The sequence below is a fragment of the Mustelus asterias genome, unplaced genomic scaffold, assembly GCF_964213995.1.
Source record: "Mustelus asterias unplaced genomic scaffold, sMusAst1.hap1.1 HAP1_SCAFFOLD_2865, whole genome shotgun sequence".
NCBI lineage: Eukaryota > Metazoa > Chordata > Chondrichthyes > Carcharhiniformes > Triakidae > Mustelus > Mustelus asterias.
Genome location: NW_027592810.1, coordinates 1 through 15,000, shown reverse-complemented (window position 1 = coordinate 15,000; position 15,000 = coordinate 1). Strand labels below are relative to the sequence as shown.

At 58.9% G+C, this 15,000-nt stretch overlaps 1 protein-coding gene across 1 annotated transcript in view; it reads left to right on the top strand.

Annotated features, from left to right (window-relative positions):
• The window catches only part of LOC144490094 (splicing factor 3B subunit 2-like), a gene marked incomplete at both ends in the record, with an annotated part of 44,625 nt that extends 29,628 nt beyond the window's left edge, over positions 1 to 14,997 (top strand). Inside the window, 4 exons of the mRNA XM_078207902.1 lie at positions 1 to 80; positions 5,182 to 5,281; positions 10,169 to 10,354; positions 14,938 to 14,997. The exon at positions 1 to 80 is cut by the window's left edge and continues 22 nt beyond it. Coding sequence (XP_078064028.1) covers positions 1 to 80; positions 5,182 to 5,281; positions 10,169 to 10,354; positions 14,938 to 14,997 — 426 coding nt within the window. The remainder of the gene's footprint in view (positions 81 to 5,181; positions 5,282 to 10,168; positions 10,355 to 14,937) is intronic.
• Between the last annotated feature and the right edge of the window lie 3 nt (positions 14,998 to 15,000).

Below are 15,000 nucleotides of genomic sequence, written 5' to 3'. Positions count from 1 at the left end.
TTCTCCTCTGTTCCGGCAGGAATGGAGACGCCTGAACTGATCGAACTCAGGAAGAAGAAGATTGAGGAGGCCATGGATGGGTAAGTTCTGTGCCCTGAGAGTGGGACACGGGGGGGGCAGGAGCCGTGCCCTGAGGCCAGGGGGGTTCGGGGGAGTGGGGAGGCTGCTGGGACTGAGGGAGGACCGATGACTGGCCTCAAAATCCATCACAGTCACTGTGAGAGCTGTACTCTATCACACTGTCAGACAGGGTCACTGTGAGAGCTGTACTCTATCACACTGTCAGACAGGGTCACTGTGAGAGCTGTACTCTATCACACTGTGAGACAGGGTCACTGTGAGAGCTGTACTCTATCACACTGTCAGACAGGGTCACTGTGAGAGCTGTACTCTATCACACTGTCAGACAGAGTCACTGTGAGAGCTGTACTCTATCACACCGTCAGACAGAGTCACTGTGAGAGCTGTACTCTATCACACTGTCAGACAGGGTCACTGTGAGAGCTGTACTCTATCACACCGTCAGACAGGGTCACTGTGAGAGCTGTACTCTATCACACTGTCAGACAGAGTCACTGTGAGAGCTGTACTCTATCACACTGTCAGACAGAGTCACTGTGAGAGCTGTACTCTATCACACTGTGACACAGAGTCACTGTGAGAGCTGTACTCTATCACACTGTCAGACAGGGTCACTGTGAGAGCTGTACTCTATCACACTGTCAGACAGGGTCACTGTGAGAGCTGTACTCTATCACACTGTGAGACAGACTCACTGTGAGAGCTGTACTCTATCACACTGTCAGACAGAGTCACTGTGAGAGCTGTACTCTATCACACTATGAGACAGGGTCACTGTGAGAGCTGTACTCTATCACACTGTGACACAGGGTCACTGTGAGAGCTGTACTCTATCACACTGTCAGACAGGGTCACTGTGAGAGCTGTACTCTATCACACTGTGAGACAGAGTCACTGTGAGAGCTGTACTCTATCACACTGTGAGACAGGGTCACTGTGAGAGCTGTACTCTATCACACCGTCAGACAGAGTCACTGTGAGAGCTGTACTCTATCACACTGTCAGACAGAGTCACTGTGAGAGCTGTACTCTATCACACTGTGAGACAGGGTCACTGTGAGAGCTGTACTCTATCACACCGTCAGACAGAGTCACTGAGAGCTGTACTCTATCACACTGTCAGACAGAGTCACTGTGAGAGCTGTACTCTATCACACTGTCAGACAGAGTCACTGTGAGAGCTGTACTCTATCACACTGTCAGACAGAGTCACTGTGAGAGCTGTACTCTATCACACTGTGAGACAGGGTCACTGTGAGAGCTGTACTCTATCACACCGTCAGACAGAGTCACTGAGAGCTGTACTCTATCACACTGTCAGACAGAGTCACTGTGAGAGCTGTACTCTATCACACTGTCAGACAGAGTCACTGTGAGAGCTGTACTCTATCACACTGTCAGACAGGGTCACTGTGAGAGCTGTACTCTATCACACTGTGACACAGAGTCACTGTGAGAGCTGTACTCTATCACACTGTCAGACAGAGTCACTGTGAGAGCTGTACTCTATCACACTGTGAGACAGACTCACTGTGAGAGCTGTACTCTATCACACTGTCAGACAGGGTCACTGTGAGAGCTGTACTCTATCACACTGTGACACAGGGTCACTGTGAGAGCTGTACTCTATCACACTGTCAGACAGGGTCACTGTGAGAGCTGTACTCTATCACACTGTGACACAGGGTCACTGTGAGAGCTGTACTCTATCACACTGTCAGACAGAGTCACTGTGAGAGCTGTACTCTATCACACTGTCAGACAGGGTCACTGTGAGAGCTGTACTCTATCACACTGTCAGACAGAGTCACTGTGAGAGCTGTACTCTATCACACTGTCAGACAGGGTCACTGTGAGAGCTGTACTCTATCACACTGTGACACAGGGTCACTGTGAGAGCTGTACTCTATCACACTGTGACACAGGGTCACTGTGAGAGCTGTACTCTATCACACTGTGACACAGGGTCACTGTGAGAGCTGTACTCTTATCACACTGTGACACAGGGTCACTGTGAGAGCTGTACTCTATCACACTGTCAGACAGGGTCACTGTGAGAGCTGTACTCTATCACACTGTCAGACAGAGTCACTGAGAGCTGTACTCTATCACACTGTCAGACAGGGTCACTGTGAGAGCTGTACTCTATCACACTGTCAGACAGAGTCACTGAGAGCTGTACTCTATCACACTGTCAGACAGAGTCACTGAGAGCTGTACTCTATCACACTGTGACACAGGGTCACTGTGAGAGCTGTACTCTATCACACTGTGACACAGGGTCACTGTGAGAGCTGTACTCTTATCACACTGTGACACAGGGTCACTGTGAGAGCTGTACTCTATCACACTGTCAGACAGGGTCACTGTGAGAGCTGTACTCTATCACACTGTCAGACAGAGTCACTGAGAGCTGTACTCTATCACACTGTCAGACAGGGTCACTGTGAGAGCTGTACTCTATCACACTGTCAGACAGGGTCACTGTGAGAGCTGTACTCTATCACACTGTCAGACAGGGTCACTGTGAGAGCTGTACTCTATCACACTGTCAGACAGGGTCACTGTGAGAGCTGTACTCTATCACACTGTCAGACAGAGTCACTGTGAGAGCTGTACTCTATCACACTGTGAGACAGGGTCACTGTGAGAGCTGTACTCTATCACACTGTCAGACAGGGTCACTGTGAGAGCTGTACTCTATCACACTGTGAGACAGAGTCACTGTGAGAGCTGTACTCTATCACACTGTGAGACAGGGTCACTGTGAGAGCTGTACTCTATCACACCGTCAGACAGGGTCACTGTGAGAGCTGTACTCTATCACACTGTCAGACAGGGTCACTGTGAGAGCTGTACTCTATCACACTGTGACACAGGGTCACTGTGAGAGCTGTACTCTATCACACTGTCAGACAGAGTCACTGTGAGAGCTGTACTCTATCACACTGTCAGACAGGGTCACTGTGAGAGCTGTACTCTATCACACTGTGACACAGGGTCACTGTGAGAGCTGTACTCTATCACACTGTCAGACAGAGTCACTGTGAGAGCTGTACTCTATCACACTGTCAGACAGGGTCACTGTGAGAGCTGTACTCTATCACACTGTGACACAGGGTCACTGTGAGAGCTGTACTCTATCACACTGTGACACAGGGTCACTGTGAGAGCTGTACTCTATCACACTGTGACACAGGGTCACTGTGAGAGCTGTACTCTTATCACACTGTGACACAGGGTCACTGTGAGAGCTGTACTCTATCACACTGTCAGACAGGGTCACTGTGAGAGCTGTACTCTATCACACTGTCAGACAGAGTCACTGAGAGCTGTACTCTATCACACTGTCAGACAGGGTCACTGTGAGAGCTGTACTCTATCACACTGTCAGACAGAGTCACTGAGAGCTGTACTCTATCACACTGTCAGACAGAGTCACTGAGAGCTGTACTCTATCACACTGTCAGACAGAGTCACTGAGAGCTGTACTCTATCACACTGTCAGACAGAGTCACTGAGAGCTGTACTCTATCACACTGTCAGACAGAGTCACTGAGAGCTGTACTCTATCACACTGTGACACAGACTCACTGTGAGAGCTGTACTCTATCACACTGTGACACAGGGTCACTGTGAGAGCTGTACTCTTATCACACTGTGACACAGGGTCACTGTGAGAGCTGTACTCTATCACTGTCAGACAGGGTCACTGTGAGAGCTGTACTCTATCACACTGTCAGACAGAGTCACTGAGAGCTGTACTCTATCACACTGTCAGACAGGGTCACTGTGAGAGCTGTACTCTATCACACTGTCAGACAGAGTCACTGAGAGCTGTACTCTATCACACTGTCAGACAGAGTCACTGAGAGCTGTACTCTATCACACTGTGACACAGGGTCACTGTGAGAGCTGTACTCTATCACACTGTGACACAGGGTCACTGTGAGAGCTGTACTCTTATCACACTGTGACACAGGGTCACTGTGAGAGCTGTACTCTATCACACTGTCAGACAGGGTCACTGTGAGAGCTGTACTCTATCACACTGTCAGACAGAGTCACTGAGAGCTGTACTCTATCACACTGTCAGACAGGGTCACTGTGAGAGCTGTACTCTATCACACTGTCAGACAGGGTCACTGTGAGAGCTGTACTCTATCACACCGTCAGACAGGGTCACTGTGAGAGCTGTACTCTATCACACTGTCAGACAGGGTCACTGTGAGAGCTGTACTCTATCACACTGTGACACAGGGTCACTGTGAGAGCTGTACTCTATCACACTGTCAGACAGGGTCACTGTGAGAGCTGTACTCTATCACACTGTCAGACAGGGTCACTGTGAGAGCTGTACTCTATCACACTGTCAGACAGAGTCACTGAGAGCTGTACTCTATCACACTGTCAGACAGGGTCACTGTGAGAGCTGTACTGAGCGCAGAGCGAGTGTTTCTCACTTGTTTGCCTGACTCTGGGAGGCTGGATTTTGTTGACTGAAGTCAGGAGCTTTCTGAGTTCACAGAGCAACAGCGCGCAGTTTGAGTGAAACTGGCCACAGGAGGTGATTCTGAAGGTTTATCCCGTTTACCCCTCCGCTATTCCAGCACTCCGGAATTACTGTGATTCCTGGAATCGTGGGCAGCTTCGGGAAGGGAATCTCCATCCTGTCGACACAGCGGGGGCAGTCGGAAGCACCGAGCTGTTTGATGCTGGTCGGTCGGGTGGTTCGGGGCAGGGGGCGGGGTCCTAGCAGTGTGGGAGGGGCCTGGTTAGGGGCAGGATCCTGGCAGCAGGGGAGGGGCCTGGTTCGTCGTGGATGGGGTCCTGGCAGTGGGGAGGGGCCTGGTTACCAGGGGGCGGGGTCCTAGCAGTGGAGGAGGGGCTTAGTTAGGGAGTGGGATCCTGGCAGTGGGGGAGGGGCCTGGTTCATGGGGCGGGGTCCTGGCAGTGGGGGTGGGGCTTGTTTAGCAGGGGGTGGGGTCTGGGCAGTGGGGGTGGGGCTTGGTTAGCAGGGGGTGGGGTCCGGGCTGCAGTGGGTGGGACATCTCGAGTGCTGCGCCATTCTGATTGGGTGTCTTGCTCCTTTCCCCACAGCGGTGACACGCCCCAGCTGTACATTCCAGTGCCAGAGAAGAGGACGGCGACCATCGGAGGGGCCATGATGGGGTCGACACACATCTACGACATGTCCGCCGTGAGTACTTACCCCCCCCACCCTGGGTACAGCATGGACCCTGGCCCCCTCCCCACTGGGCACAGCATGGAGCCTGGCCCCTCCCCATTGGGCACAGCGTGGAGCCTGGCCCCTCCCCATTGGGCACAGCGTGGAGCCTGGCCCCTCCCCATTGGGCACAGCGTGGAGCCTGGCCCCTCCCCATTGGGCACAGCGTGGAGCCTGGCCCCTCCCCATTGGGCACAGCGTGGAGCCTGGCCCCTCCCCATTGGGCACAGCGTGGAGCCTGGCCCCTCCCCATTGGGCACAGCGTGGAGCCTGGCCCCTCCCCATTGGGCACAGCGTGGAGCCTGGCCCCTCCCCATTGGGCACAGCGTGGAGCCTGGCCACCCCCCCCACCCCCCAGTCTCTGCTGAACTCGGTGGTGCTGCCCAGCGTGGTACACACTCGCACACGGAAAACTATTCGAGGTAAAGGCTGTGAAGCTCCCAGGACCAGGCGGCCTGCTTCCCCGGGTCTGGAAAAGGTGGCTGTGGGGATGGTAGATACACCAGTTATAATCGTCCAAAATTCCCTGGATTCTGGGAGGCTCCCAGTGGTTTGGAAAACAGAAAATGAAACAGCTTTATTCAGGAGGGAAGGGAGACAGCAAGCAGGGAAAATACGGGAATCCATTATCCAGGAGGTTATGGCAGGATTGTTCGAAAATCCGACTTGTGAAAGGGACACGGTATCGAACCGATTTATCGAGAGGCTTCTGTTTGGAGGTTACAAGCCATGTGGATAAAGGGGAACCTGTGGATGTGGTGTTCCTGGATTTCCAAAAGGCATTTACAAGACATGATTACGTGGTGCAGGGGGTAACGTGGATAAAGGATTCGTTAGCTAACAAGAAGCTGAGAGTATGGATAAATGGGTCTTTATTTGGGATGGTAAACTGTAGCTTGTGGAGTGTCACAGGGATCAGTGCTGGGGCCTGAACTATTTACAATCTGTATCAGGGACTTGGATGAAGGGACTCAATGTCTGGCTGTTAAATTTGCCGATGACACGGAGATGGAAAGGACGGTAAGTTGTGAAGAGGACGTAAGGAGTCTGCAAAGAGACATGGCCAGGTTCAGTGAGCGGTGGCAATAATTTGTCAGATGGAGTACAACGCGGGGGAAATGTGCCCACTCTGGCAGCAAGAATAACAAAGCAGCGACTGATTGGGATGGAGAGAGATTGGGGAACTCTGAGGTACAGAGGGATCTGGGCGTCCCGGGACATGAATCAGGAAAGGTTCGCCTGCATCTACAGCCAGTGATTAGGAAGACAAATGGAACATTGTTTATCGCCAGGGGAACGGAATGTAAAAGTCGGGAAGTCTTGCTCCAGTTGTACGGGGCGTGGGCGAGACCACATCTGGAACACTGTGCGCAGTTTGAGTCTCTTTATTTGGGGGAAAAAAAGATGTAATTATGTGTTGGAAGTTTCACTCGACGACTTCCTGGTTTGAGAGGATAATCTCCTGAAAGGAGGATTGAGCAGGTTTGGGGGCTTGTAGCCCCACTGGAGCTCAGAAGAATGAGAGGGGGGGGGGGGATCTTATTGAGACAGATCCCGTTCTGAGGGGATTTGCCAGGTTGGATGCGGAGGCTGTTTTCCCCTGAGAGAGAGACTGGAAGCAGAGGACACTGCTTCAGGTAGAGGTCAAAGAGTTTCAGGCGGAGATGAGGAGGAATTTCTCTGCCCCCATGGGGGAGGGGGGGAAGCTGGAGAGGCGGGGAGTTTGTTTGAGGCGAGGCTTTCTGCAGGGTTAGCGGAGTGTGTGTTGGTGAGGAAACTTTGCGGAGGAGGGAGGGAGGGGGGTCCTTGTGGGATGTAGTTGTGGGTGTTTTCACTCTGCACGTTGTGAGCAGGTTAAGAGTTCCCTCGGTGCAGAGTTACTGTGTCTTTGTGGCCCTGGGCGCTCTCTTTGCTGCGACTTTGCAAAGTGCTATTTTTAGTGAGTTAAAGGTTGTCTTCTGGTTAAATCCCTCCAGTGTCCGTCGCCATGCTGTGATTGCTGTTGTGGGAAAAGTCTACACTGTTCCCTTGTCTGAGTGTCGGTGTATAAAACAGCACAGCAGTGCCTCACAGCCTAGATACACACCCTGAATCATCCTGTCCTCCCAGCTCATCCCAGCGCCAGTGAGAGGGACAGAGTCTTCCCAGTCTGTGCCTTCCCTGGCTGCGAGGAGGGAGTTCTCTCCGACCTGTCCCAGCAAACCCTCACCCCCCCTCCACCACCCCCCCCCCAAACAGGCCATTCTACCCATCCGCCCCATGCTGCTGTGAGTGCTCCATGCGGGTCTCCTCCCACCCATCCGGGTAGCGCCGTGGCAGGGGGTGGCACAGTGGGTTAGCATTGCTGTCTCACAGTGCCAGGGACCCGGGGCAGCACGGTGACACAGTGGGTTAGCACTGCTGCCTCACAGTGCCAGGGACCCGGGGCAGCACGGTGACACAGTGGGTTAGCACTGCTGCCTCACAGCGCCAGGGACCCGGGGCAGCACGGTGACACAGTGGGTTAGCACTGCTGCCTCACAGTGCCAGGGACCCGGGGCAGCATGGTGACACAGTGGTTAGCACTGCTGCCTCACAGCGCCAGGGACCCGGGGCAGCACGGTGACACAGTGGGTTAGCACTGCTGCCTCACAGTGCCAGGGACCCGGGGCAGCACGGTGACACAGTGGGTTAGCACTGCTGCCTCACAGTGCCAGGAACCCGGGGCAGCACGGTGACACAGTGGGTTAGCACTGCTGCCTCACAGCGCCAGGGACCCGGGGCAGCACGGTGACACAGTGGGTTAGCACTGCTGCCTCACAGCGCCAGGGACCCGGGGCAGCACGGTGACACAGTGGTTAGCGCTGCTGCCTCACAGTGCCAGGGACCCAGGGCAGCACGGTGGCACAGTGGTCAGCGCTGCTGCCTCACAGCGCCAGGGACCCGGGGCAGCACGGTGACACAGTGGTTAGCACTGCTGCCTCACAGCGCCAGGGACCCGGGGCGGCACGGTGACACAGTGGTTAGCACTGCTGCCTCACAGTGCCAGGGACCCGGGGCAGCACGGTGACACAGTGGGTTAGCACTGCTGCCTCACAGTGCCAGGGACCCAGGGCAGCACGGTGGCACAGTGGTCAGCGCTGCTGCCTCACAGCGCCAGGGACCCGGGGCAGCACGGTGACACAGTGGGTTAGCGCTGCTGCCTCACAGTGCCAGGGACCCGGGGCAGCACGGTGACACAGTGGGTTAGCACTGCTGCCTCACAGCGCCAGGGACCCGGGGCAGCACGGTGACACAGTGGGTTAGCACTGCTGCCTCACAGTGCCAGGGACCCGGGGCAGCACGGTGACACAGTGGTTAGCACTGCTGCCTCACAGCGCCAGGGACCCAGGGCAGCACGGTGACACAGTGGTTAGCACTGCTGCCTCACAGCGCCAGGGACCCGGGGCAGCACGGTGACACAGTGGGTTCGCACTGCTGCCTCACAGCGCCAGGGACCCAGGGCAGCACGGTGGCACAGTGGGTTAGCGCTGCTGCCTCACAGCGCCAGGGACCCGGGGTGGCACAGTGGGTTAGCACTGCTGCCTCACAGTGCCAGGGACCCAGGTTCGATTCCCGGCTTGGGTCACTGTCTGTGTGGAGTCTGCACGTTCTCCCCGTGTCTGCGTGGGTTTCCTCCGGGTGCTCCGGTTTCCTCCCACAGTCCAAAGGACGTGCGGGTTAGGTGGATTGGCCGTGCTAAATTCTCCCTTGTGTCAGAGGGATTATTTGGTAGCACAAACCACTAGCTTTCGGAGCGCTGCTTCTTCATCAGGTGAGTGGGAGTTCTGTTCACAAACAGGGCACATAAAGACACAAACTCAATTTACAGAATAATGGTTGGAATGCGAGTCTTTACAGGTAATCAAGTTTTAAAGGTACAGACAATGTGAGTGGAGAGAGGGTTAAGCACAGGTTAAAGAGATGTGTATTGTCTCCAGACAGGACAGTTAGTGAGATTCTGCAGGTCCAGGCAAGTCGTGGGGGTTACAGATAGTGTGACATGAACCCAATATCCCAGTTTAGGCCGTCCTCATGTGTGCGGAACTTGGCTATCAGTTTCTGCTCAGCGACTCTGCGCTGTCGTGTGTCGTGAAGGCCGCCTTGGAGAATGCTTACCCGAAGATCAGAGGCTGAATGCCCGTGACCGCTGAAGTGCTTCCCCCACAGGAAGAGAACAGTCTTGTCTGGTGATTGTCGAGCGGTGTTCATTCATCCGTTGTCGTAGCATCTGCATGGTTTCCCCAGTGTACCATGCCTCGGGACATCCTTTCCTGCAGCGTATCAGGTAGACAACGTTGGCCGAGTTGCAAGAGTAGATACCGTGTACCTGGCTGGAGACATTACACATCTCTTTAACCTGTGCTTAACCCTCTCTCCACTCACATTGTCTGTACCTTTAAGACTTGATTACCTGAAAAGACTCGCATTCCAACCATTATTCTGTAAATTGAGTTTGTGTCTATCTATGCCCTGTTTGTGAACAGAACTCCCACTCACCTGATGAAGGAGCAGCGACCCGAAAGCTAGTGTGGTATTTGCTACCAAATAAACCTGTTGGACTTTAACCTGGTGTTGTGAGACTTCTTACTGTGTTTACCCCAGTCCAACGCCGGCATCTCCACATCAGAGGGAGTAGCAGGGTAAATACATGGGGTGGTGGGGTTAGGGCCTGGGTGGGATTGTGGTCGGTGCAGACTCGATGGGCCGAATGGTCACTTTCTGCACTGTAGGGATTCTATGGTTCTTACCTCCGAGGATGTTGGTGTCAGTAACCCCTGGACAGCCTGTGGCCGGATCTCTCCGTGTCTCCCTCACTGTGTTGTGTGCTGTGTCTAACAGGTGATCAGTCGGAAGGGACCAGCCCCCGAGACCCAGGGGATCGAGGTGGCTCTGGCACCCGAGGAGTTGGAGCTCGACCCCATGGCCATGACCCAGAAATACGAGGAGAGAGTGCGGGAGCAGCAGGCGCAGGTCGAGAAGGAGGATTTCAGTGACATGGTGGCAGAGCACGCGGCAAAACAGAAGGTAGGATGGTCAGCTCGCCTGGAGACTCACACAGGACCCCTCCCCGGACACAGCCCTCCCCCAGCACTGTCCCCCTCCCCCAGCCCTGTCCCCCAACCCCCTCCCCCAGCCCTGTCCCCCAACCCCCTCCCCCAGCACTGTCCCCCAACCCCCTCACCCAGCACTGTCCCCCAACCCCCTCACCCAGCCCTGTCCCCCTCCCCCAGCCCTGTCCCCCTCCCCCAGCCCTGTCCCCCTCCCCCAGCCCTGTCCCCCTCCCCCAGCACTGTCCCCCTGTCCCCCTCCCCCAGCACTGTCCCCCAACCCCCTCCCCCAGCCCTGTCCCCCAACCCCCTCCCCCAGCCCTGTCCCCCAACCCCCTCCCCCAGCCCTGTCCCCCAACCCCCTCACCCAGCCCTGTCCCCCTGTCCCCCTCCCCCAGCCCTGTCCCCCTGTCCCCCTCCCCCAGCCCTGTCCCCCAGCCCCCTCCCCCAGCCCTGTCCCCCTGTCCCCCTCCCCCAGCCCTGTCCCCCAACCCCCTCACCCAGCCCTGTCCCCCAACCCCCTCACCCAGCCCTGTCCCCCTCCCCCAGCCCTGTCCCCCTCCCCCAGCCCTGTCCCCCTCCCCCAGCCCTGTCCCCCTCCCCCAGCACTGTCCCCCTGTCCCCCTCCCCCAGCACTGTCCCCCAACCCCCTCCCCCAGCCCTGTCCCCCAACCCCCTCCCCCGCCCTGTCCCCCAACCCCCTCACCCAGCACTGTCCCCCAACCCCCTCCCCCAGCCCTGTCCCCCAACCCCCTCACCCAGCCCTGTCCCCCTGTCCCCCTCCCCCAGCCCTGTCCCCCTGTCCCCCTCCCCCAGCCCTGTCCCCCTCCCCCAGCACTGTCCCCCTGTCCCCCTCCCCCAGCCCTGTCCCCCAACCCCCTCCCCCAGCACTGTCCCCCAACCCCCTCCCCCAGCCCTGTCCCCCAACCCCCTCCCCCAGCACTGTCCCCCTCCCCCAGCCCTGTCCCCCTCCCCCAGCCCTGTCCCCCAACCCCCTCCCCCAGCACTGTCCCCCAGCCCTGCCCCCTCCCCCAGCCCTGTCCCGCTCCCCCAGCCCTGTCCCGCTCCCCCAGCCCTGTCCCCCTCCCCCAGCCCTGTCCCCCTCCCCCAGCCCTGTCCCCCTCCCCCAGCCCTGTCCCCCTCACCCAGCCCTGTCCCCCTCCCCCAGCCCTGTCCCCCTCCCCCAGCCCTGTCCCCCTCCCCCAGCCCTGTCCCCCTCCCCCAGCCCTGTCCCCCTCACCCAGCCCTGTCCCCCTCCCCCAGCCCTGTCCCCCTCCCCCAGCCCTGTCCCCCTCCCCCAGCCCTGTCCCCCTCACCCAGCCCTGTCCCCCTCCCCCAGCCCTGTCCCCCTCCCCCAGCCCTGTCCCCCTCCCCCAGCCCTGTCCCCCTCACCCAGCCCTGTCCCCCTCCCCCAGCCCTGTCCCCCTCCCCCTCACCCAGCCCTGTCCCCCAGCCCCCTCCCCCAGCCCTGTCCCCCAACCCCCTCCCCCAGCCCTGTCCCCCAACCCCCTCCCCCAGCCCTGTCCCCCAACCCCCTCCCCCAGCCCTGTCCCCCAACCCCCTCCCCCAGCCCTGTCCCCCAACCCCCTCCCCCAGCACTGTCCCCCAACCCCCTCCCCCAGCACTGTCCCCCAACCCCCTCCCCCAGCACTGTCCCCCAACCCCCTCCCCCAGCACTGTCCCCCAACCCCCTCCCCCAGCACTGTCCCCCTCCCCCAGCACTGTCCCCCTCCCCCAGCACTGTCCCCCTCCCCCAGCCCTGTCCCCCTCCCCCAGCCCTGTCCCCCTCCCCCAGCCCTGTCCCCCTCCCCCAGCACTGTCCCCCTCCCCCAGCCCTGTCCCCCTCCCCCAGCCCTGTCCCCCTCCCCCAGCCCTGTCCCTCTCCCCCAGCCCTGTCCCCCAGCCCCCTCCCCCAGCCCTGTCCCCCAACCCCCTCACCCAGCCCTGTCCCCCAACCCCCTCCCCCAGCACTGTCCCCCTGCCCCTCTCCCCCAGCCCTGTCCCCCAACCCCCTCCCCCAGCACTGTCCCCCAGCCCCCTCCCCCAGCCCTGTCCCCCAACCCCCTCACCCAGCCCTGTCCCCCAACCCCCTCACCCAGCACTGTCCCCCAACCCCCTCACCCAGCCCTGTCCCCCAACCCCCTCACCCAGCACTGTCCCCCAACCCCCTCACCCAGCCCTGTCCCCCAACCCCCTCCCCCAGCACTGTCCCCCAACCCCCTCACCCAGCACTGTCCCCCAACCCCCTCACCCAGCCCTGTCCCCCAACCCCCTCACCCAGCCCTGTCCCCCAACCCCCTCACCCAGCCCTGTCCCCCAACCCCCTCCCCCAGCACTGTCCCCCTGCCCCTCTCCCCCAGCCCTGTCCCCCAACGCCCTCACCCAGCACTGTCCCCCAACCCCCTCCCCCAGCACTGTCCCCCTGCCCCTCTCCCCCAGCACTGTCCCCCAACCCCCTCCCCCAGCCCTGTCCCCCTCCCCCAGCCCTGTCCCCCTCCCCCAGCCCTGTCCCCCTCCCCCAGCCCTGTCCCCCTCCCCCAGCCCTGTCCCCCTCCCCCAGCCCTGTCCCCCTCCCCCAGCCCTGTCCCCCTCCCCCAGCCCTGTCCCCCTCCCCCAGCCCTGTCCCCCTCCCCCAGCCCTGTCCCCCTCCCCCAGCCCTGTCCCCCTCCCCCAGCCCTGTCCCCCTCCCCCAGCCCTGTCCCCCTCCCCCAGCCCTGTCCCCCTCCCCCAGCCCTGTCCCCCTCCCCCAGCCCTGTCCCCCTCCCCCAGCCCTGTCCCCCTCCCCCAGCCCTGTCCCCCTCCCCCAGCCCTGTCCCCTCCCCCAGCCCTGTCCCCCTCCCCCAGCCCTGTCCCCCTCCCCCAGCCCTGTCCCCCTCCCCCAGCCCTGTCCCCCTCCCCCAGCCCTGTCCCCCTCCCCCAGCCCTGTCCCCCAACCCCCCCTCCCCCAGCCCTGTCCCCCAATCCCCAGCCCTGTCCCCCAACCCCCCCCTCCCCCAGCCCTGTCCCCCAACCCCCCCCTCCCCCAACCCCCCCTCCCCCAGCCCTGTCCCCCAACCCCCCCCCTCCCCCAGCACTGTCCCCCAGCACTGTCCCCATCAAACACTCCAAGGACAGGTACAGCACGGGGTTAGATACAGAGTAAAGCTCCCTCTACACTGTCCCCATCAAACACTCCCAGGACAGGTACAGCACGGGGTTAGATACAGAGTAAAGCTCCCTCTACACTGTCCCCCATCAAACACTCCCAGGACAGGTACAGCACGGGGTTAGATACAGAGTAAAGCTCCCTCTACACTGTCCCCCATCAAACACTCCCAGGACAGGTACAGCACGGGGTTAGATACAGAGTAAAGCTCCCTCTACACTGTCCCCATCAAACACTCCCAGGACAGGTACAGCACGGGGTTAGATACAGAGTAAAGCTCCCTCTACACTGTCCCCATCAAACACTCCCAGGACAGGTACAGCACGGGGTTAGATACAGAGTAAAGCTCCCTCTGCACTGTCCCCCATCAAACACTCCCAGGACAGGTACAGCACGGGGTTAGATACAGAGTAAAGCTCCCTCTACACTGTCCCCCATCAAACACTCCCAGGACAGGTACAGCACGGGGTTAGATACAGAGTAAAGCTCCCTCTACACTGTCCCCCATCAAACACTCCCAGGACAGGTACAGCACGGGGTTAGATACAGAGTAAAGCTCCCTCTGCACTGTCCCCCATCAAACACTCCCAGGACAGGTACAGCACGGGGTTAGATACAGAGTAAAGCTCCCTCTACACTGTCCCCCATCAAACACTCCCAGGACAGGTACAGCACGGGGTTAACTCTGCTTGCTGTGTATTGGAAGGTGTGGGTGTGTGCTGGGGGGGGGCGGGGTTGCTGTTAATACTGAGTGTTCTCTGTCTCCCCCACCCCTCTGGAGGTTGGAGATGTGGGTATCTTGCGATTGGAATCTGGAGCTGTGCTGAGTTCCCACTGCTGTGGATTTGGAATGGGACAGAGCAAGGTGACCTCCTGAATCCTGCTTATACCTGAGCCTTGGCACAGCTCCAGAATAAATAGGCCGGGCTAAGCGGCAGCTTTTAGCAGGTTTATTCACAGTACCTGTCCTGTCATCAGCTAGCTTACTGGAACTGAGATTGGAGCCAATCCCTGGCACTGCTGTAATGGCCTGAGGCTGGTCTGCACCTGTCTCTGATCAGCGAGCTGACGGGACTCTGTGCATCTCTGCACCCGGGGTGGCTGTGTCCTCAGCTGCCTGGGGCCCTGACCTCCGGAACCCCCTCCCTAAACCCCTCCCACCTCCCTCTCCGATCAGACCCCCTCCCACCTCCCTCTCCGATCAGACCCCCTCCCACCTCCCTCTCCGATCAGACCCCCTCCCACCTCCCTCTCCGATCAGACCCACCTTAATGACGACCTCTGAGCTTGTCCTGTGTGGTCCGGAGTGTCTCTGTGGATGTGGGATTGGTTGCGGCCCTGTGTAGTTGGTGTTATTTGACTGTCCGAGGCGCTAGATAAATGTAGTTTCTAACAGGTTCTGCTTGTCTCTGCAGCAGAAGAAGCGGAAAGCGCAGCCCGCTGACAGCAGCCGGGGAACCAAGAAATACAAGGAGTTC